Source organism: Trifolium pratense, linkage group LG7, assembly GCF_020283565.1.
Source record: "Trifolium pratense cultivar HEN17-A07 linkage group LG7, ARS_RC_1.1, whole genome shotgun sequence".
Taxonomy (NCBI): Eukaryota; Viridiplantae; Streptophyta; class Magnoliopsida; order Fabales; family Fabaceae; genus Trifolium; species Trifolium pratense.
In genome coordinates this window covers 18,009,831-18,029,255 of record NC_060065.1, presented here as the reverse complement: position 1 = coordinate 18,029,255, position 19,425 = coordinate 18,009,831, and the positions used below count along the sequence as shown (strand labels likewise).

The window sequence follows — 19,425 nt, the reverse complement described above, 5'->3', positions numbered from 1 at the left end:
TATCCTAAGAAAACATTTTCTACGACCTTAATTATAAGCAAATTTTCGTTTTTTAAATTCATTGAATAATTAATAGAGTCAGGATCCGTTGACACCAACTAGTTTGACACCAAATGTTACACCTCTCAATAACGTTTTAACCGATATAAATTTTATAAAATCCACCGTTTGATTGAAATTTTACATCATATAGATCATTTGTGTAAAATTTCAGACAAATCCAAAATCATTTGATATGCTATTGAGACACATAAAGATTAACGGCATTTAAAAAAATACAAAAACCGTTAATTTTGATGTATCTCAATAACATATCAAATGATTTTGGATTTATTTGAAATTTTACACAAATGATCTATATGATGTAAACTTTCAATCCAACGGTGGATTTTATAAAATTTATATCGGTTAAAACGTTATTGAGAGGTGTAACATTTGGTGTCAAACTAGTTGGTGTCAACGGATCCTGACTCAAATTAATATATCTAGTATATAATTGAGGTCAAACACATTAATTATTCAATTAATCTGAAAAAATAAAAATTTACTTATAATTAAGATCGGAGAGAGTAGCGTATAATATTACTAGTATAGTTTGTGATTTTCAAAGCATATCCATCTAACTTTGGCTTGAAAAAAGTCTTTGATTGAATATAGGATCTTTCATTTCTAGCCATGAAATCCAGCTGCTGAGATCTAAAACATGACCCACATGCAACGTGTCCCAATAACATTTAAGATTTAGATGGAGAGCTTTAAGCCACAAAACTCATCACCAAAACATTCTCAGCCACAAACACATAATAAAGCATCTTTCTCTCACCTATTGTTTTTCTTACAAGTGTCCCTTGTTTCTTAACTCTTCTTACGGTTTCCAAATATATTTCATTATAATATTTCCAACTTGTTAAACAACTCAACATTTGCTATAGCCGCCTCTCTATTTTTCAGCTATCACAAAAACTCAAACAAACAAAGAACAAAAAAACACTCTTGGTTCCTTCCTTTCAACAAGTTTTGTTATTTGCTTCATATAGTTTTCAATCGGATTCATTTGTTTGTTAAGTTTTCTTCATCAATCTTGCAAGAAAGGTATTTTTTTTCTTCTTTTTCTTCTCATGTTTTGTTATATTTGGAGTAGTAAGGAGTGGTTTTATTTGAAGTTCAAGTTTTGAAGTTTTGATGGGAATTATATGTGGTGTTTTGTATTTTGATCAAGTTTTAATTTTTTTTTTCTGGGTTTTTTCTCTTTTAGTTTTTTGGTTTTTGAGACTTGTTTTTGATGATTTTAAAGGTTATATGAAGTGGGTTTTGATTTTTTTGATAAGGGTAAAAAAGGGTTGTGAGTGATGGTTTGGTTAGTCTTTGATGAGAAAGTTATATGGAAATTACTTTCCTATGCTTCTTTTAATTGAGTTTCTTGAATCATGTGTTGGAGGATTTATGGTTTTTCATTTGTTTTTTTACTCTTTATGTTCAAAGAATTTTTGCAAAGTGTTTTTCTTTTGTGATTTTCTATCTTTGTGTAAAAGGCTTTTATCAAGATGACTTGTTTTTATGGCTTAGTTTCTTCAATTTTGTCCTAAGCAGTAAGAACTTTTTAGTCTATTAGCTTGTTGTTCTTAGTTTTTTGGGTTAATTCTTGTAAGTTTAATACTTTGTTCTAAAGAAGTTTTGTCAAATAGCGGCTGGATTTGTTCAAATCGCTATTGTTCTGGAATACATTATTTAGTACAAAGTGTTGTCAAATATTGTGGCTTTAGCACTACTAAAGTTCACTTTTCAGATCATTGAATAACCGATGAATCTGGTCTATATACATCAGTTATTCAATGAAACTGAGAAGTAGATTTTTGCTTAGCAGAATTTGAACAAAACTGTTATTTTCCGCGATCGGCAATTGATAACATGTTCTAAAGGGATTCTATAAGAAATAATGTTCAATTAAGTTTCCATAAATTGAGATCTAGAGTGAAAAAGTGATTGATGAAACATAAGATAGTTATTAGTTGAAGTTTACTTTTCATGGTAATCAAAAAGCTTTTTTAGATCTGAGACAGAAAATTCTACATATTTTCAATTATAAATTCCAATTTCTATATACTAATCTTGTTATGTTTTAAACATGTACAGATTATTCACCATGGATTGGTACTATGGATGTGGAACTAACGATTTTGTTGTACCGAGCGATCAAGATTTATTGGCTCAGAATCATTCACCGGAGAATTGGTCAAAATGGGGAATATCTGCACCTGAAGGTTACAACTCACCTAAAAGCTTTATGACCATGGATTCAAATACAACAGAAGCCAACTTCAATTTCAACGGCAAAAGTTTCAGTAATAATGCAGTCAAATTTGAATCTTCTTCCTATGATAAAGATCAATCTAGCAGTTCAAGTTTAACTGAACAATCTTTTCAACAAACACGGCTCTCACGTCATCAACATCATCAGCAGCAAAATTATCAGCTTCAAGAACTATCATCAAGTTTCGAACAGACCGATGACATCTTCTTGTATGATAATAATCGTCTAGCATCATGAGCATGCTTTGCATTTTAGCAACTCCAGTTCAAATTGAATGCTCTCTTGTGTTTTTGCATTCCAAATTTTACCAAATTTATCTTTAGGTTTAAATATGTTTTTTGTCCTTATAAATATACTATTTTTTTACTTTTAGTCCCTTTAAAAATATTGAAATTGGTTTGCGTAATATGTGGAATAGTCGATTTTAGTCCCTCAAAATATGTGTTACACAAGGACTAAAATGAGTATTATATTACACGGGCCAATTTCAATATGAACGAATTTTGTAGAGACTAAAACAAAACACTAAGGATCAAAAGCAAAAAATGCTATATTTGCAAGGACTAAAAATAAAAAAAAAAGATATTTTTACATGGACTAAAAACAAAAACTGATATATTTGCAGGGATCAAAAATATATTTAAATCTTATCTTTATCATTGGAGCCAATACATAATGGTTCTTCCGAACTCTATAAGCATGAACTTGTTATAGCAGGGTAAGGGCTACTATTTTCTTTAATGACGATTCTATCGTGAAAATTATCTTATATTTTTTAATGTTGCATCACAAATGAATTTTTAAACGAGACATTCAATGCTTACTGGCTACCATAGGCATGAAATTATTCCGATTCATATGAGTATGTCTTATTCTTACAGCTTCACATGTTTCACATAATGCAGGGATTCTATACTTGAAGATTATCCATGTGCTGAAAACCTAAACAAGTCATTTTACTTTTATCCTGAAAATCAATGCAGCAATTCAACCGGTAATAACCCTTTTTACACGTTTTTATACTTTATTGTGAATAATATGTAGCCGAAAAGATTTCTTTGGTTGTACAAAGTTGCTTAATACATATGCATTCTTTCCATCAGGTGGATATCAGAAAGATATTGAAGCTTCCGAGTTTGTTCCATGCAACTCGAATTCCGATGATTGCTTGAATATAGAGGTATAATTCTGATGATTGTTTTAAAATCACGAATCTGTAGTTCATCTTTTCTTTGTAAGATATATGCCACGGTATAGTCTGCGAAACTTTTGTAGTCAGATCCAAATTATCTTGTTTATGTGGTCTGCAAGTCATTTTCTATACAGTAGTATAGATTATTTCATTCTAACACCAACCAAGCTTTTCAATAATGTCTTTATTTAGTCCTTACGACACAGAATGAGCATTATTCTCTTTCAGATATTTTCTCGGTCTAAAATTTTGTGCCTATTATTGATGTCATCTTGGAGTTTTTGTTTTATTCTAAGGGACTGTTTGGATTGGCCTATTTTACATTTACACGTGTGAGGTTGTTCTGAAGAGCTTATGAAAACAACTTATGAAATGTCCATAAGCTGTTTTCAGTTTATCTCCACAAGCTCTTCAAGATAACTTATGAAAACAACTTTCATTTCAATATTCCATTTCTCAAATTATTACCGGTGTCAATGTTTGTATCGTCTCCAGTGTTTGTGTTTGTGCCTGTGTCGGTGCTTCATCGGTATCCTTATAGTTTAATGTAATATCTATTAAGTTATTTATCTTTTATGCCACAGACACTCAAAATCATGGATCTTTCCGAGCAATTCAGTGGAGATGAAGGAATGGGTAATCACTCATCTATTGAAGAATCAACACTGCAGAATCTTGAAGCAATAATTTCACAGGTAACATAATTAAGAACTGTGAAATCCTTAACATCTGACTTACGTGTAATTATATTTGTTGCTAATACATCTTTTCCCTATCTCTCTTAACCAGTTCACTGATAAGACTCGAATTAGCTTCCGAGATGCACTTTACCGCCTCGCCAGGGATACAAAACAACAGCTTGTAGTCGATGATCTTGATGGAGATGTTAGCATGCAAGAGCCAATGCCATGGGCAGTTCACAATGAATCCCTAAGGTACATGATTTAGATTTGCTGTATACTTCTAGTGCATGTTTGGATTGACAGTGAGATTGTCAGAATCACGCTCGGCCACCCGGCCACCGTGATTTTAGTAAAAGTTACACTTTGAAGCTTCAACAAAATAACCGTTTCGCTGTGATTTTGCCAAACTCACCCCTCATCCAAACATACACTTATGTTTTCTTTACCAGGATTTGAAGTATGTGTTTGGGTGAGGTTTTTTAAAAACTGATTTTGGATGATCATGTTTGAATGTTTTTACTTTAGAAACTAGTTTGACATAAATCAACATAGTTTTTTCAACAGGCAAAATCAATTCTACTCGAGAACATCCAAACATGTCATATAATAAGCAAAACCAATTTATGATTCAAGCATATGATAAGTGATGACAACCTTATTTAAAATGTTACCTTGGTATTTATTTAGGTCTGAGGACGAGCAACCGATGGAATCAGAGACCAACAGTGTTGACAGAGCGGTCGCAAATCTCATGTTCAACGGAACCGCATATTGTGAATGTTGATCCAATTAAGAGGTTGTTCATGCCCGAATTTGGTTAGCAATGCAATTTTGAGCTGAAAATTATAAGTAATAAGTTAAAAAAACCAATTCCCTGTAAATTATTAAGCACTTTGTACCTGAAAAATTATAGGTATTATGTAAGTTTTGTTGAAGGAATAGCTGTTTCCACCCAGCTCAATTTTGATTGTAATGTACTCCAGTAAGTAATTATGTTTATTAGTTGCTAAGTTAGGGACAAGATTCTTAGGTGTGTAAGTGTAACACTTTGCTATTGTGCTATGAGTGTTTATGAGTGAATTTATTAACTAGCTATTAGTGATCCACTGAATGTAAATGATTGAGTTTATCAACTAACTGTTTGCAAACTTGGGTAAGATCATCATTTTTGTTAATAGTTTATAGGCCAATTCTAGCATGGGAGACCTTGGCATGTCTCCTACCAGTGGGAGACCTAAATACCTGCTATAGAAGGTGGAACCGGTAATACCAATATATTTTTTATTATTTTACTATTTAGTTTTAGACATAATAAATAATGTTTCTAAATATTTGGCAAATTGATTTATTTATTCATTAAAAACAATACTTTATTAATAGAAATTAGAAGGGAAATTATTCACTTTTGACTGAGACTTATCATCGATAGAACGATTGTTCTCTGAACCTTGATGAGAAACCATTGTCGCCGATGAATTCAATTTGAAGAGCAGATCGGATCTCTAATCAGCGAAGAAGAGCAAGCCCACCTGCAGAATTAATCGTAAGTATATTGTTAGTTGCTTGCAGAAGTATGATTTTAACTTTAGGGAACAAAATTATGCAATAGACGATTATGTGTATCTGTATGTGTATGTTAAACAATTGGAAGATGTTTATGTCATCTGGTTGGGTTAAATCTTCATATTTATGTTTTGAAACGTTTAGGATTGGAGACAATGGAAGGAGAATTAAGCTGTGAAAATCCGGAGGTTACCAACTTGGATCTCGAAACGGTAAGTTGTAGTGATAGGGTTATTTTCCAGTATGAATGTCAATTAAATCATTGTGGTTTTTCGCTAAAATTATACTATAACACAGGACGATGTAAGTGACGGTAGTAACATGTCAAGTCCTGAACATGATAGCAATTCAAATGAATATGGAAGTGAACATGATGCTGGAAGTTATACTGCTGAAGAAGACACTGTTGTTATAAGAGACATGGCAGATATAAAGAAAATATCTGTAGAAAATTTTCATTTAACTGATATATCAAAATACGAATTTGCGAGCTTGGATGTGGCCTACAAGTTTTATTGTTGATTTGCTAAAATGTCTGGGTTTTCTGTTCGCAAAGGCCATGTGATTAGAAATCGGGAGCGGCATGTTTTGCAGCAAACATTTTTATGTTCCCGCGAAGGATTTAGACATTCGCAGGGTTTAAATCCGGAAGATCGACAACGTCAACAAAAGAACACAACAAGACGTGGGTGTATGGCAAAATGTAGAGTGCACATAGACATCAGATCCAGAAGATGGTATGTCACCGTATTTGAATTTGAACACAACCATGAGCTGTTGAATGGAACAATGTGTGGTTTTTTACCAGCATATAGGAAAATGGCTCAAGGTGATATAGATGAGATTGAGCGCAACCGAACGGCAGGGATAAGACCATATCAGGTGTATGGTTCGATGGCTAATGCATCTGGCGGTTTCCACAAAGTGGGGTTTGTTAAAAAGGATTTGTACAACCAAGTTGGGAAACAGCGCAAAGAAGTGTATTCTGATACGTGCCGTGCAGTGAGGTATCTCAGAGATCTCAGCACCAAAGACCCACTAATGTTTGTCACACATTCCATTGACTTGGAAAGAAGGCTTGAGCGGCTATTTTGGTGTGATGGGGAAAGTCGAAAGAACTACGAAATATTTGGTGATGTTGTGGCCTTCGATGCCACTTACCGGAAAAACAATTACAATTGCCCGTTTGTTGTGTTTTCCGGGGTTAATCACCATAATCAGACCATAGTGTTTGCAACAGGTATTGTAACCCGAGAAACCGAAGAGACATGTGTGGCTGCTGGAACAATTCTTGACTGCAATGAATGGCAAGCATCCGTTGTCAGTAATTACTGACGGGGACCTTGCAATGAGAAATGCTATTAGGAGGGTATTCCCCACTTCCCACCACAGATTGTGCGCATGGCATTTGTTAAGGAATGCATCGTCCAACATTGGGATTCCGGAATGTATGTCTCATATCAAAAGATGTATGTTGGGTGACATGGAAGTTGAGAAATTTGAAAACCTTTGGTCTGAGATGGTTGAAAAATTTAGGTTGCAAGACAATAATTGGGTGAAGGATATGTACGAGAAAAGGAAAATGTGGGCGACCGCTCATATCAGAGGTAGTTTCTTTGCGGGTATAAGAACTACTTCTCGATGTGAAGCACTCCACAGCCACATTGGACAGTTTCTACACTCTCGGATCAATATGACTGATTTTGTTCAGCAATTTCACAGGTGCCTCACTTTTTTTCGTTTTAGAGAGATCGAGGCTGATTTCCAATCCAATTATGGCGAGCCAGTATTACAAACGAGCATGAGGTCCATTGAGAAATCTGCTGCTAAACAGTTTACAAAGGAGATATTTTTGTTGTTCCGCTCTATACTTAAGAACGCAGTGCTCCTACGTATTACAGGAAGTGTAGAACTGTCTATGGGGTATATTTTCAATGTTTCAAAATATTGCGGTGATGGCAGTGAATGGTACGTAACCTTTTGTGAAGAACCAATCGATTTTAAATGTTCTTGTTTGAGGATGGAATCTCTTGGATTGCCATGCGATCATATTTTAGCCACGATGCTGTATCTGGACTTTGATCAGCTTCCTGAGTGTTTAGTTTTGCCCCGGTGGTCAAAATATGCCAAAGATTCAATTCGTGATACTTATGCTAGTGGTTCCTTGTACTGGGATGCACAACCGGCTGCTAGATTTTCTGCCATTGTGCAGATGTGCAAAGTTGCTGCGGAGTTGGTGTTTAATGATTTAGAGGAGTATAATCACATTGTTGACATACTTGGTGGTGAAATAAGGCGGTTGAAAATTAAAAGAAACGACCAAAGTGGCGACCAAAGTGGTGAATTATCTCCAGTACTGCAGACGGGTATCGAAGAAGTGGATATTTTGAACCCTGATGTTGTTCGAACCAAAGGGTGTGGTGCAATGCCCAACGGGACGCCAAGCAATCATAGAAGTCATCGTAGCTGTGGAGTTTATCGCGTGGTAGGTCATAACAAGCATAGCTGTCCTCACGTCCATACTACCCCTCTTGGTGGAGATACGCAATATTCGGCATCTGAATCAAGACACTACTATGACGATTCCTATGAGTTCGTTGGTCAATCTGTAAGTGAAATGTTATATTAAGTAAAATAATTTATGTTCTTTATTGTATACATGTTGAGTGAATATTGAAATCTTTTTTAAACATTGTTCGTAGGGTTATGAAAGGCAATACTGAACGTGTTGATGGTTATGGAATGTGGTAATAAAAGTTATATCAGGTAAGTGTCTTACGAGTTACCGTTTTATTTTATTTTTTGTTGAACTGCGTAAACTTGTAATAATATAATGCATCTTCGTTTGATCCAGGACTTGTCACTGGTCCGGCGACTCTGCAGTGTTGTTGTCTTTATGGTCGTTGTCTTATACAGTTATGATGTTGCCAAATGAACATTTCAGTATCTTTTCATTTTTAATTAGTTATGTGTTCTGATGTAATATTTAAAGTATCTGTTCGTATTTGGTGTGTTGTTCTAGTAGTTTTAATTTTGGTTGAATGGACAATTGTTTTTGTTCTGTGAAATTTTAAGGGCCTCGATGGTCCTTTGTTAATGTGAACGTTGATGGGTTGGTTATTATGTGTAAACTGTGTTGTCGAAATTTTGCATAAAACCACACATTTAACATTTGATAGTGCTGATGACAATTATGTAATCGAAACAAAAGGAAAAAATTTGTTCGATGGAAATAAATGCTGATGGCAATGGTTTGGTAATACTCTTATATGGGTGATCTATTTATTTGGGTCATGAGGCAGCCCACGAGGATCCAGTTGAAAGAAATACCCAAAAGAAAAGTCAAACCTCCTAATAGATTGGAAGTATATGACTTCACCTGAGACTTGAGTCATGTACCCCTAAATATAGGAGTATTCATGAAATTTATGGCCTATATATGTAATGATGCTCACCATGATTGAGAGATCAATGAAATAAAATCCTTTTTCGTATGTTACTCGCCTTTTCCGTTTGATTGAATTTTTTTTTATCTTCTATCTCTTACAAGAAGTGCATTTCATTTGCAAAAACTTTGCGTGCCCAAAAATGAATTTCTTTCGAGGTGTCCATGTTGGTTCGGATTTGATGGTGTTGGGCCTAATTCTTTGAGGGCTCTGTATAGGCTGAGAGACTTTCATAGGGCCTTGTAGATGTAGATGTTTATGGACGGGAAAAATAGTATAGAGTGAGGAAACTAACAACACTTTCGCATTTGCTGCGTGACTCACTCATGCATTATTAAACTTTCTCTAGGCTATAAGTAAATGGTAGCTCAAATGGCCATTTAATCCCTTATTGGTGGTTGAAACTACTAATCAAAATTTCTTAGTTTCTAATTTTTAAGTTAAAGAAAAATACTAAGCAAACCACTGAATTGACCTCAGTTTTTATTTTTCTAAGTCATTCTTAAATAAGTTCCTGATTTGTACACAAAAAAAAAAATTCACTTGACTTTAATATTTTAAATTAGTTTTTGTCTCTATCAAAAGTTTTTCAATTTGGTCCATTCTAATTGTCAAATCAGTTTTTGTCTTCATTCACCTTCTATTACCAATTATCCTTGATATTCTTTAACTTATCGTCAAATTAGACTATGTCTTTTTCATTCTTATCATCAAATAGTCGTTGTTTTAAATTGACCGTTGACTACGTGTCACTTAAAACGAGGGACCAAATTGAGAAGCAAGGGTTGGTGGCCTATTTGAGTGTCAATTACATATACAAACACCAATTTAATTGTTTTTTCCATGAAATTTACCTCATTGTGACTGTTTATTGTAGTCATCATATCATCCCAATAACCATGAATTGCTAATATATGTGTAGAGTTTCCACTCTCATGATGAGTTCTCAAATATTAACCGATTTTTTTTAATACGTAAGAGTGGGATATCGAATCTCTTACTACTTATTTAAGAACCCCCTAAATCTCTTTTCACCTACACCAATTTAAACATTAAAATTCAATCCAATTAGATAAACAAATTGAACTCTATAGAATTATTGGCACCTCAAGAACTTGTCCGCAAAATACTAGGAAAAAAACATCTCTAAAAAAACCATTTTGTATAACTTTGAAAATGTTTTTCTTTGCCTTGAAAAACATATCCAAGAAGAAGATTAATCACAGACAAACTAAATGAAAAGGAATATAATTGTTAATATGAAGGTATTAGCATTAGAAGAAGCTATCACATTAAGAACAGGTTCGAGTGATACAAGTACAATTACAAATGCATAAACATAATGTCACATATATGCATAATCCATGAATAAGTAGTATTCATAAATGATACAAAGTTAAGGCAGTTTTACTGATCAAAATATAACCTTAGTACCTAGATAAACATAGAAAATAATAGATCAACCAAATCATAAGCTGGAAAACTAATCAACATTATTTTTTTTTCCTAATCTGATAACTAAAAAACAGGTTTTTTTCCAGCAATCACCTACATGAGGATCACGTTTAGCCTTCATTGAATGCCCTTCCAAAATAAACAACATAACCATCAAAACACTACAAAAGGCATTAAACAGTTGTGAATTCGCAAGCAAACTTCCATTTAAACTTGATTATGGTGTGTTATCTGTATGCATATTCCAATAGTCAGCTGCTTTCATCTCCAACACTCGACGGAGACCATTGTGGGGACCCGTTAACAACCTCAACGCGATTTTCATCCTCACAGTCCGATCGTCAAGCTGTAATGTTTACAAACAAAGAATTATTACAATAAATAGATGTGTCGTATTTAGATTCAATTAACAAAAAAAAAAAAGAATAAATATTACCACTCCTGTCATTTGCTCGTTGAACGATTGTTCCATGTTCAACCATTCCGCCACCCACAACCCAGAATTTTCGCTTCAAAAGTTGTAATATAGTGTAACTTTAGTAAATTATACAAAATATATCATCTACGAGATATTAAGAGATATTAAGCAGTTTACAAAATAAAAACCATATACCTATTGCCAACATTTGGTATCCCCCTAGGCTCAACAATCTCCCATTTTTCAAAGTCCGGCAATAAACAAAATGACGTGTCCGCTTTGTATATGAGCAAAAGCAGACTTGAAAGAACAATTGCCTACGAATTTTGTAAACACATAATTTTAATAATGAATATAGTATACAAACACCGGAAAAAGTTGCTTAATAATTTAAGGTCATTGAATCAACTTACAATTTTCCTAATTTGTTGGCGCCTGCCTTCAGTTTTGTCGTCAACCAAGAATGAATCAAGATGGAATATCTTACTTTTTTCAAGATGAATTACCATCATAAACCAATGGCCACATGAATCCTCCATAGGAATATATATCTATAGCAAGGTTCATCGATGTTAGAACTACAAAAATTTACTTATGCAATATTTACCTATGTAGTATTAATTCTAGAACTCAATAATTATCTGGTTTATAAAAAAATGTAGATAGTTACTGTAACACCCCCTTTTCAGAGACTGAAAAGAAGAGCGTCACAGTTCTCTACCCAAATTTAAATGCTTAAATACAAGCAAATAAAATTATGCTGGTTTATTTTTGGTAAAGGAAAAGTAATAAGTGAGAAATGTTCTCGAATATAAGTACTATTATTTTTATTTAAGAAAGTTTTCAAAATTCTCTTTATAAAAATTTAAAGTAAGCCCATAAATAATATGCATCACTTATATCAAACAATCATCTAGTAATTTTGCTCAAAGGATTTTCAAATATAAAACATTTCCATTTCACATAAGTATCGTACAATTTTTCAATATGAAGTAATAAAATATAAATTCCTACAGAAGACTCTATCCCAGAAATGATCACAAGCTGGTCAAACACTAAAAATACATGTCACCTAGAGAGTACTCCAATGACGTCATCAATACATATCAAAGAGATCTTTCTCTTCGGACTCCAAAAAAATAAAACCAGACCACCAATCAGCACTAACGTTCTTTATTTTAATGTCTCTCACAATGCCATTTTTCTTTTCTCAATGAACTTCAACTTGAGGTCTTAGAATCCTGCACTAACTGTTGTAAGGGGTGAATCACTCGTACACAAGTTACCATCGTGATGATGTCACAAGGCTACAGATAATATTATACAAGTATATACATTTATTTAAAAGTATATATACATACCTAAGTATCTAATCATGTATTTAATTAAATAGAATCAAGTAGTCAAATAGTCACATATAGTCAAATAGTCACAAAAATATGAGTTGCACAAAACATTATATCAATATCACAATTCAACAATTAGTCAAAAACAAAGATAATCAAATATATCCAATATATCAATCATCAAATATATCAAACATCAAAATTTAATCATTTAAAATGTATATAAAATCCAATCATATAATTCTTCACTCAAAGTTAGTCTTCTAACTTGGTTAGTATTATCTTTATTCAACCTACTCCATGGAGACCTCTATTATGAGCGTAAGGCCGTTTCAACTGCCATAACATGGTCGTTTGCAAATCAACATATATCAAATATGTCTCAACCATTCTGGCCCGAGCGCTACACCTTATTATAGATAGTCCTGCACAGTCAGGTTTCACCACGTCGGGTTATATGATTTCCTCCAGTCAGAGTGGCTATCTCTGACTATTGGTAGGAGTTCAAAACGCCGGTGATCCCCATTAGGTCTTGAGGCGACCCAGACGAACCTATCCTCAGTCTTACATACATTATAGTACTGTAAGAAACACCCTGTTTTGCTCTTCACCTATCAAAGGTGATTAATTATTTAACTCTTCAACTTAATTTGTCTTTGTCAATATCTAACTTAGACATATTAATCCTCAAAACTCACCATACAACTCATGAGATCACCTCAAACTTTCACCATAAACACTCAAGCACATGAACATTTTCAAATCATATCATTGCAGAAGATTTATTCACATAAACTCAAACCAAATCAATCACTCATCATTTTGCATTTTGCATATACCTTAATGAATTTAAATTACTATAAAGTACACAACACCCCTAATTATAACTAATAATATAAATATACAAGTAACACATTTCTTGTGCTCATCGAAACTTATTATTAGCGATTCCCCTTACCTCGAAGCTTTCCATAATCTCTTGATAAATTACGTCGTTGAACTCCAACATCACCTAATTACTCATCACAATAACTATATCTTAATTCACCATCAAACAAAATCACTCACTCCTCATAACTAATAAATAAAATGTACCTATAAGAAGTTCGGTCTAAATTTGCTTTATTATTGTAAAGAAAGATTAACATGCACTACCACAAAAAAGGACTACTATAGCACTTTTTTTTAGCTTTAATAGCACTTTTAAGTGCTATTGAAGCTGGTGCTATTAAATTATAGCACTTTCGACAAAAAGTGCTATTATAAGCGTCAGATTGAGATTTTTAATAGCACTTTAGAAAAAGTGCTATTAAATTAGTGCTATTGTAGGCCAAAATTGTAGTAGTGATGAGTCCATGTGTCCATATTAAATATTAGTCTTGTAGTATATGTTTGATACCATTCAAGTAGTTATGGACAAGAGTACAGAGGACCGAAAGTTTGTTCTTAAAATAAGCTTAAGTATGGAAATTAACAGCTTGAATCAAATTTTAGAAATAAATTCTAGACACAACTGTTCCTAATCACAAGACTTGAATAAAAGCAGAACAAGAGAAATGGAATTTCATCATTCTTGGAGTATATGATCATGATTTCAGGTATTGTCTAGGTTGCATAGCTAAGATCATTTGTTCTTCATGGAATTTTATGGAAAGGCTCATGTATATGTAACAAATGCTAGCTAATGAAAAGATGAAAGAATCTATGAAACTAAGCTAATATAAATAAGAAATGAAATGAAAGAAAAGGAATTTAAAAGAAAAACAAACAAAAGAACAAAGAGAGAATAAGAAAGAAATTACTAACTTCAATTGTATGCAGAGAGGGAGAGCAGAGCTGGTGTGAAGAACTGGTGAGGGTGATGGTTGCTATTTATAGGGGAGTTTGGATGATTTGTAAGGACAACTAGGAGACCACATTTTCACTCCCATTTGTGTAGAAAGTTAAACCACGTTTTCACTTCCATGTTTTTACATGTGTAATTCTTATCTAATAGTGCATCCTTATCTCTTTAATTTTCATTTAATTTTTCATTTAATTTTAATAACATGAGTGATAAAATTAATGATACTATCTTTACCTGGATATTTCTATGGTCTCAAAGATATTTTTGTTTTCTTTTTCAGTGATATAAATTTATACTATCGAGTGAACCACTGTCCGAAATCCGGTAGAATTTTATGCTCAAATTTTTATCATAGCCTACTAAAATATTTCATAATTGATATCTAAAATTACTTTTCTTAAATTCACGGTCTAAAGAATATATTAATTACGAGTCTACACGAGGTGAAAATATTAGGATATCAACTATTTATTTTTAACGGTGTATATTTTTATACGGTCAGTTCTAAAATTTCAACCATATCTTACATTAAATTATTAGATTAGATCTATAGATTTTCTTCATCTAAAGTTCATTTCCAAAAAAATAATTACTTAAACATTCTTACACTTTAGACACGTAACTAGGACTAACAAAATATTGTATACTCTTTAAATAAATTATTTTCACAAACTATTATGAACATATAACTAAATCATCAAATTTATTTTATTAAAATGTTTAAATTAATAATATAAATAAAATACTAGTTTATAAAATTTGGGGTGTTACAGTTACCAGCTTGAGGTTTTGCATAGAAGGCAAGTATGGTTCTCGATACTTTGCTTGTAATTCTTCAGGACCATAACCCATTAAAGCGTCTCTCTATCGATAGAAACAATATGGCAGTATTATTAACATACATTAAGAATGTTTGATACTGAACAAATTATTCGTTAATGCATGAAATTAGTTTTACTATACCGCAAATGCTGGAGGTAAACACCAGAAATTTGGGGACACGGCATTAGCTTGATTCCATGTAAGCTTCCTGACCATCATGTTTATGATCTACAAATACATTATACCGACATATACGTTAGACTATGTCCTATTGTTATTGAAATAAATCGCAAATATAAGATGCCGATAAAATAACTATATTATTTACCGGCATTCCCACATATCCTCCGGGGACAAAATGTTGGAAATCAGATCTCTTTCCAACAAAATCATGGCCAATTGAGACCACATCTTCATCCCTATAATTTTTTATAAAAACATGAATAACTTATTATATATAGGGTTCATGTTAAATTTTTGAAGATTCAAATTGAAATGTATTCAAGTTTTCTTGTTGATGAACCACATACGTCTTGTCATTATCATCTTTAAATATGTAAGCAATCAACTTCGCCTGGTGCTCCTTAAGTCTCATTTCACCGGTGGGACGAAACTTGCATTTCAAAAGCTATAAGTTTAACAAGAATTTATTAGTAACATAACATACATAAAACAAAGTTTATGCAGGAAAATTAAGACTTTACACTTGCAAATAGTCATGTGCAAAAGAATAAGTTTGACATATTGGACATACTTTTGGCAATGTAGCCTTATTTGGGTTGAACTTATAATTCCTCGGAGGTTTTTTGGCAGATTCAGTGTTTGGCTTTGGCGGAGGCGTGTTGCGTTTTGCATTGAACCCTGGCCTAGGTGTGTCACACCGCCTTCATTTTCCATAATTTGGCGACGGAGAAGGGAAATTCAGTTTCTTGTTACACATTATTGGATCATTCCTATCATCCTGCACAATATATTAATGAATTTAGACACAGCTTGGTCCATAAATTTCATAAAATTAAATATGCAAGATTTTAACCTTGGATTTTCTATAGCTGCAGCTACCGGTTACGAATCTAGAGCCAGTGAATTCATCAACACCTCTTGCACCAGCATCAGAATCAAATACCAAAGTTGTTGGACCCTTATATATGTTTTTTGGGTGGTTACAACGCATATCATGTTCATATGGTCTCACAACATTGCTGAGATTATCAGACTCGTGCTTTTCATCATTGTAGGATATAAAAACTGTTGAAATATCATTCATGAAGGGCTGTTTTCCTAAATCAGGGATCCTTAATTTAGTTGTAACATTAACATCCTTTTCCCTGGTGTTGAGCGTTGTAAACTTCGCAGTCAAGTTTGCATTTTCATGGTCAATCCTTGTGGTTTGTGTTTCAAACATGCTACTATCAGTTTCATTTGGTGTTTTTATTTCTAATTTCAATAGGCCTATCATGAGTTCAAGCATTTTATTGTTTGTAGAGTCCATTTCAGCAACTTTCAATGTAAGCTCCTATATAAAACATAAGAAATATATGTTTAAATAAAAATCAAAACAAGATCAGGTATCAGTTTTCATTTTATGGTTAAGAGTATAGATGACAACCTTGAGTTCATTCACTACTTTGTTTAGAAGGACGTCGTGACTACATGACTCGGAATATGAACCAACCTCACTATTTTCTTTGGTGTCTGACAAAATCTAGGAACAAATCATAACAAACCATATTTTACTAACGTTGTTGGTAGCATTAAATGATCTAGTGTTTTTTTTTAAAAAAGAATAAGGTTACAGACAAAACATGAGTAAATACCACATAAGGGGTGTTTGCAAATACTCCTTCCATTGCGTTTGGTAGTTCACTTTCAAGTTCATTAAAGTTTGTCCTGTAAATTTAAACAAACAGAACAATAGTTAATGGATGTGAGTATTAATGGATCGAAGTTTATTGATCACAAATCAGAATAAGTTTTTGAACAATTATAACAAAATAGCAAAGGTCACATACCCAATTTCTTGGCTAAAAGCGTCGTCGAAATCCATGGTGATAGCTTTGGTACATTCAAGAGATGAAGGATGAAGCGTGAATGGCCTCTGCGTTTTATTTTTGGTTTTTGAGCTGTATTTGGTTCAGAGAAGAAGACCAATAAGGTGTGTTATGGAAGTAGATGTATAGGTACAAAGGCACACACACTTATAGGACTAGAGGGCATCATCACACTGAGGTAAGTAAAAACCTCACACATAACTTTAAAAAAATAACTGAGATTGCTAACAATGCTAACACCTCTACTCTATTGTGTTTAATTAGTACTCTCACCGGACCCAAATATAAGCAAAAGTGTAATTCTAATATGTATTTATTAAAATAGGCTTAATTAGTAAAATGCTCCCTTAAAGACATTTTTGGTTTCAGATTGGTCCCTTAAAGAAAAAAATGTCCAAATAGGTCCTTAAAGATAAAAAAGTCCGAATAGGTCCCTTAAAGACATCTTTGTTAATCAGTTTGGTCCCTAAAAAGTGGTCTAAATAGGACCAAACTGATTAACGGAGATGTCTTTAAGGAACCTATTCGGACTTTTTTTTCTTTAAGGGATCTATTCGGACTATAATTTAAATTACACACATGTTATATCGAATAAATATTAAAAAAATGTTATTTTGCTTGTATTTGTGTCCGGAAAAAATTATTTACTATTTCCGTCGAAACAACAAACATAAAAAACAAAGAGAAGTAAAACACGATATAGACTATATACATCCACAACATGTTTATTTTGACTGCGGATATAAAAAGTAAAAATGAACTTTAAAAAAGTAACAGTTATTTTATAATTATTTCTTGGCTAATAATCATGAGATATATATGACATATCGCATTTAGGGATCGTAAAAGTTATCTGATAACATAAGGAAAAAAAAAAACATTGTATTGTTTGTAGTAGTTATCTATTTGCATTTTAAAAAAATATCAACATTATAGTTAATGAAAATAAGTACTCCCTCTCTGTCCAGAAATAAAATAAAAAATGTGGTCAACAAAAGTAAATGTATTCAGTCCAAATACTCGACATCCATTACAATTTTTTGAATTATTTTTTTTTTATAATTTGGGACCAATTGACTATTAATCCTGGAAAAAAAAAAAGAAAAAAATTATTAGTATTAATCTTGTGATGAGATGACCTTGATTTGGCCAAGCTAATCACAATAAATGCATGACTAATGGAGGTCGATTCAAAATAGCCTTGGTGCAGAAGCAATGATATGACAATAAGCCATCAACATAAAATATTTGGATTTATTGCACCTACTTTCAACCATACGAGGGTATATCCCCAAACCATTTAACACCTCTTTGTCTTGTTTATTTTAATTTTTTTTCCCAGGATTAATAGTTTTATAGGGTAACTTTATTTTTTGTTACGAATTAATTCTCCCTTCTCGGCCTTATTTTGAAGCAAAAACTGTTATTTACGTAGCTTGCAAAACCAATGTATCTAGCATGTTGTTGATTATAAATACGGCCGAACTCTGGACTATCATGTTCCTTTTCTTATTAACCATACGGTTATTAAAAAAATTAATAATTTTTGTGTTTTCTATTTAAGCATTGGTTAGTAATTTTACGGCGTAAGTTACATTAACATTTAAAATAAAAAATTGACGCTCTTAACATATTTAGTCATTTTATTTATTTCATGCTTCGATATGATCCGGCGTGTTTGCATATTCTCACTAAGTAACTTGTGTTTTTCATTTAAACAAAAATTTGTACTATTCGTTAAATTGTTAGTTATTTGTTTGTAACTTTTTTTTGTTAAGTTTTGAGTTAAATTATTGTCAAATTTTGACATCGTGATATCTTATGCAGTATCCACACGCAAATAAAATGATACACGTCTAAAATTTAAACAACATTTTAACGAAAATGACAAACTTTTACGGTGTAAAAAAATTTTACGTCACTAATGCGTAATTTATTATTATTTTTTTTGCTAATAATAATGACCAAATGGGGTATTACTATTTTTTTAAGAGAAAATACAAATATGCACAGGTGGTATTGTGCAAAGAAGTACTGATTTGACATGCAGGATATATAAGGTTAAGCCACTATAAAAATATTTTTTCAGATCCTTTGTTGGCTTTGTGACCGGTTTTGGATAAAGCAGTTGCATTAAAATATGCTAAAAATTCGCTAACTCACCTTCCCTTAATTCCTTTCCAAGAACCTGCAGAATAAATATAATAAGCTGACAGCGGCCTTGGTTAACGAAATTAAACTCTCTTCCAATATAATAATCAAAGTAGCTTCTACCTACTGTTGCAATTCACC

The 19,425-nt window shown here is 32.7% G+C and overlaps 4 protein-coding genes across 7 annotated transcripts; 3 read left to right on the top strand and 1 right to left on the bottom strand.

Annotated features, from left to right (window-relative positions):
- Window positions 1–867: 867 nt before the first annotated feature.
- On the top strand, window positions 868–5,343 carry LOC123894576 (protein LNK3). The gene is made up of 7 exons (XM_045944607.1): window positions 868–1,092; window positions 2,134–2,520; window positions 3,217–3,305; window positions 3,415–3,491; window positions 4,088–4,198; window positions 4,293–4,438; window positions 4,874–5,343. The coding sequence occupies exons 2-7, from the start codon at window positions 2,144–2,146 to the stop codon at window positions 4,968–4,970; spliced, it is 897 nt and encodes a 298-aa protein (XP_045800563.1). The 5' UTR covers window positions 868–1,092; window positions 2,134–2,143; the 3' UTR covers window positions 4,971–5,343.
- Window positions 5,311–9,174, top strand: LOC123894575 (protein FAR1-RELATED SEQUENCE 7-like). The gene is made up of 6 exons (XM_045944606.1): window positions 5,311–5,449; window positions 5,616–5,729; window positions 5,894–5,961; window positions 6,047–8,357; window positions 8,452–8,515; window positions 8,604–9,174. The coding sequence occupies exons 4-5, from the start codon at window positions 7,050–7,052 to the stop codon at window positions 8,470–8,472; spliced, it is 1,329 nt and encodes a 442-aa protein (XP_045800562.1). The 5' UTR covers window positions 5,311–5,449; window positions 5,616–5,729; window positions 5,894–5,961; window positions 6,047–7,049; the 3' UTR covers window positions 8,473–8,515; window positions 8,604–9,174.
- Window positions 6,281–7,044, top strand: LOC123895988 (protein FAR1-RELATED SEQUENCE 5-like). The gene is made up of 2 exons (XM_045946447.1): window positions 6,281–6,933; window positions 6,990–7,044. Exons 1-2 carry the CDS (start codon window positions 6,281–6,283, stop codon window positions 7,042–7,044), a joined length of 708 nt encoding a protein of 235 aa, XP_045802403.1.
- A 1,295-nt stretch (window positions 9,175–10,469) lies between the features above and the next one.
- LOC123894574 lies at window positions 10,470–14,514 on the bottom strand. 4 transcript variants are annotated; one of them, XM_045944605.1, is made up of 6 exons: window positions 14,221–14,514; window positions 13,373–13,426; window positions 11,482–11,619; window positions 11,264–11,385; window positions 11,087–11,159; window positions 10,470–10,996 (listed from the first exon to the last, which is right to left on the bottom strand). In XM_045944605.1, the coding sequence occupies exons 2-6, from the start codon at window positions 13,421–13,423 to the stop codon at window positions 10,868–10,870; spliced, it is 513 nt and encodes a 170-aa protein (XP_045800561.1). In that variant the 5' UTR covers window positions 13,424–13,426; window positions 14,221–14,514; the 3' UTR covers window positions 10,470–10,867. The 4 variants fall into 4 exon arrangements, 2 of the variants coding, with proteins under 2 accessions (XP_045800561.1, XP_045800560.1); XM_045944604.1 differs by having other exon boundaries at window positions 13,373–13,433; window positions 14,221–14,231; XR_006803870.1 differs by lacking the exons at window positions 10,470–10,996; window positions 11,087–11,159; window positions 11,264–11,385; window positions 11,482–11,619 and adding an exon at window positions 12,003–12,318.
- Window positions 14,515–19,425: the final 4,911 nt, after the last annotated feature.

What these genes read in the sequence shown, in the direction of transcription:
- LOC123894576 (XM_045944607.1), top strand. Translation starts at nt 2,144, where the DNA reads ATGGATTGGTACTATGGATGTGGAACTAACGATTTTGTTGTACCGAGC. An exon ending in CAGACCGATGACATCTTCTT is followed by an intron (nt 2,521 to 3,216) that starts GTATGATAATAA and finishes CACATAATGCAG; the next exon opens with GGATTCTATACTTGAAGATT. An exon ending in GTTCACAATGAATCCCTAAG is followed by an intron (nt 4,439 to 4,873) that starts GTACATGATTTA and finishes GTATTTATTTAG; the next exon opens with GTCTGAGGACGAGCAACCGA.
- LOC123894575 (XM_045944606.1), top strand. Translation starts at nt 7,050, where the DNA reads ATGAATGGCAAGCATCCGTTGTCAGTAATTACTGACGGGGACCTTGCA. An exon ending in ATGAGTTCGTTGGTCAATCT is followed by an intron (nt 8,358 to 8,451) that starts GTAAGTGAAATG and finishes CATTGTTCGTAG; the next exon opens with GGTTATGAAAGGCAATACTG.
- LOC123894574 (XM_045944605.1), bottom strand. Translation starts at nt 13,423, where the DNA reads ATGTTGGAGTTCAACGACGTAATTTATCAAGAGATTATGGAAAGCTTC. An exon ending in AGATTATGGAAAGCTTCGAG is followed by an intron (nt 11,620 to 13,372) that starts GTAAGGGGAATC and finishes ACCTTGCTATAG; the next exon opens with ATATATATTCCTATGGAGGA. An exon ending in ATACCAAATGTTGGCAATAG is followed by an intron (nt 11,160 to 11,263) that starts GTATATGGTTTT and finishes CAACTTTTGAAG; the next exon opens with CGAAAATTCTGGGTTGTGGG.
- LOC123895988 (XM_045946447.1), top strand. Translation starts at nt 6,281, where the DNA reads ATGTCTGGGTTTTCTGTTCGCAAAGGCCATGTGATTAGAAATCGGGAG. An exon ending in AAAAACAATTACAATTGCCC is followed by an intron (nt 6,934 to 6,989) that starts GTTTGTTGTGTT and finishes TGTTTGCAACAG; the next exon opens with GTATTGTAACCCGAGAAACC.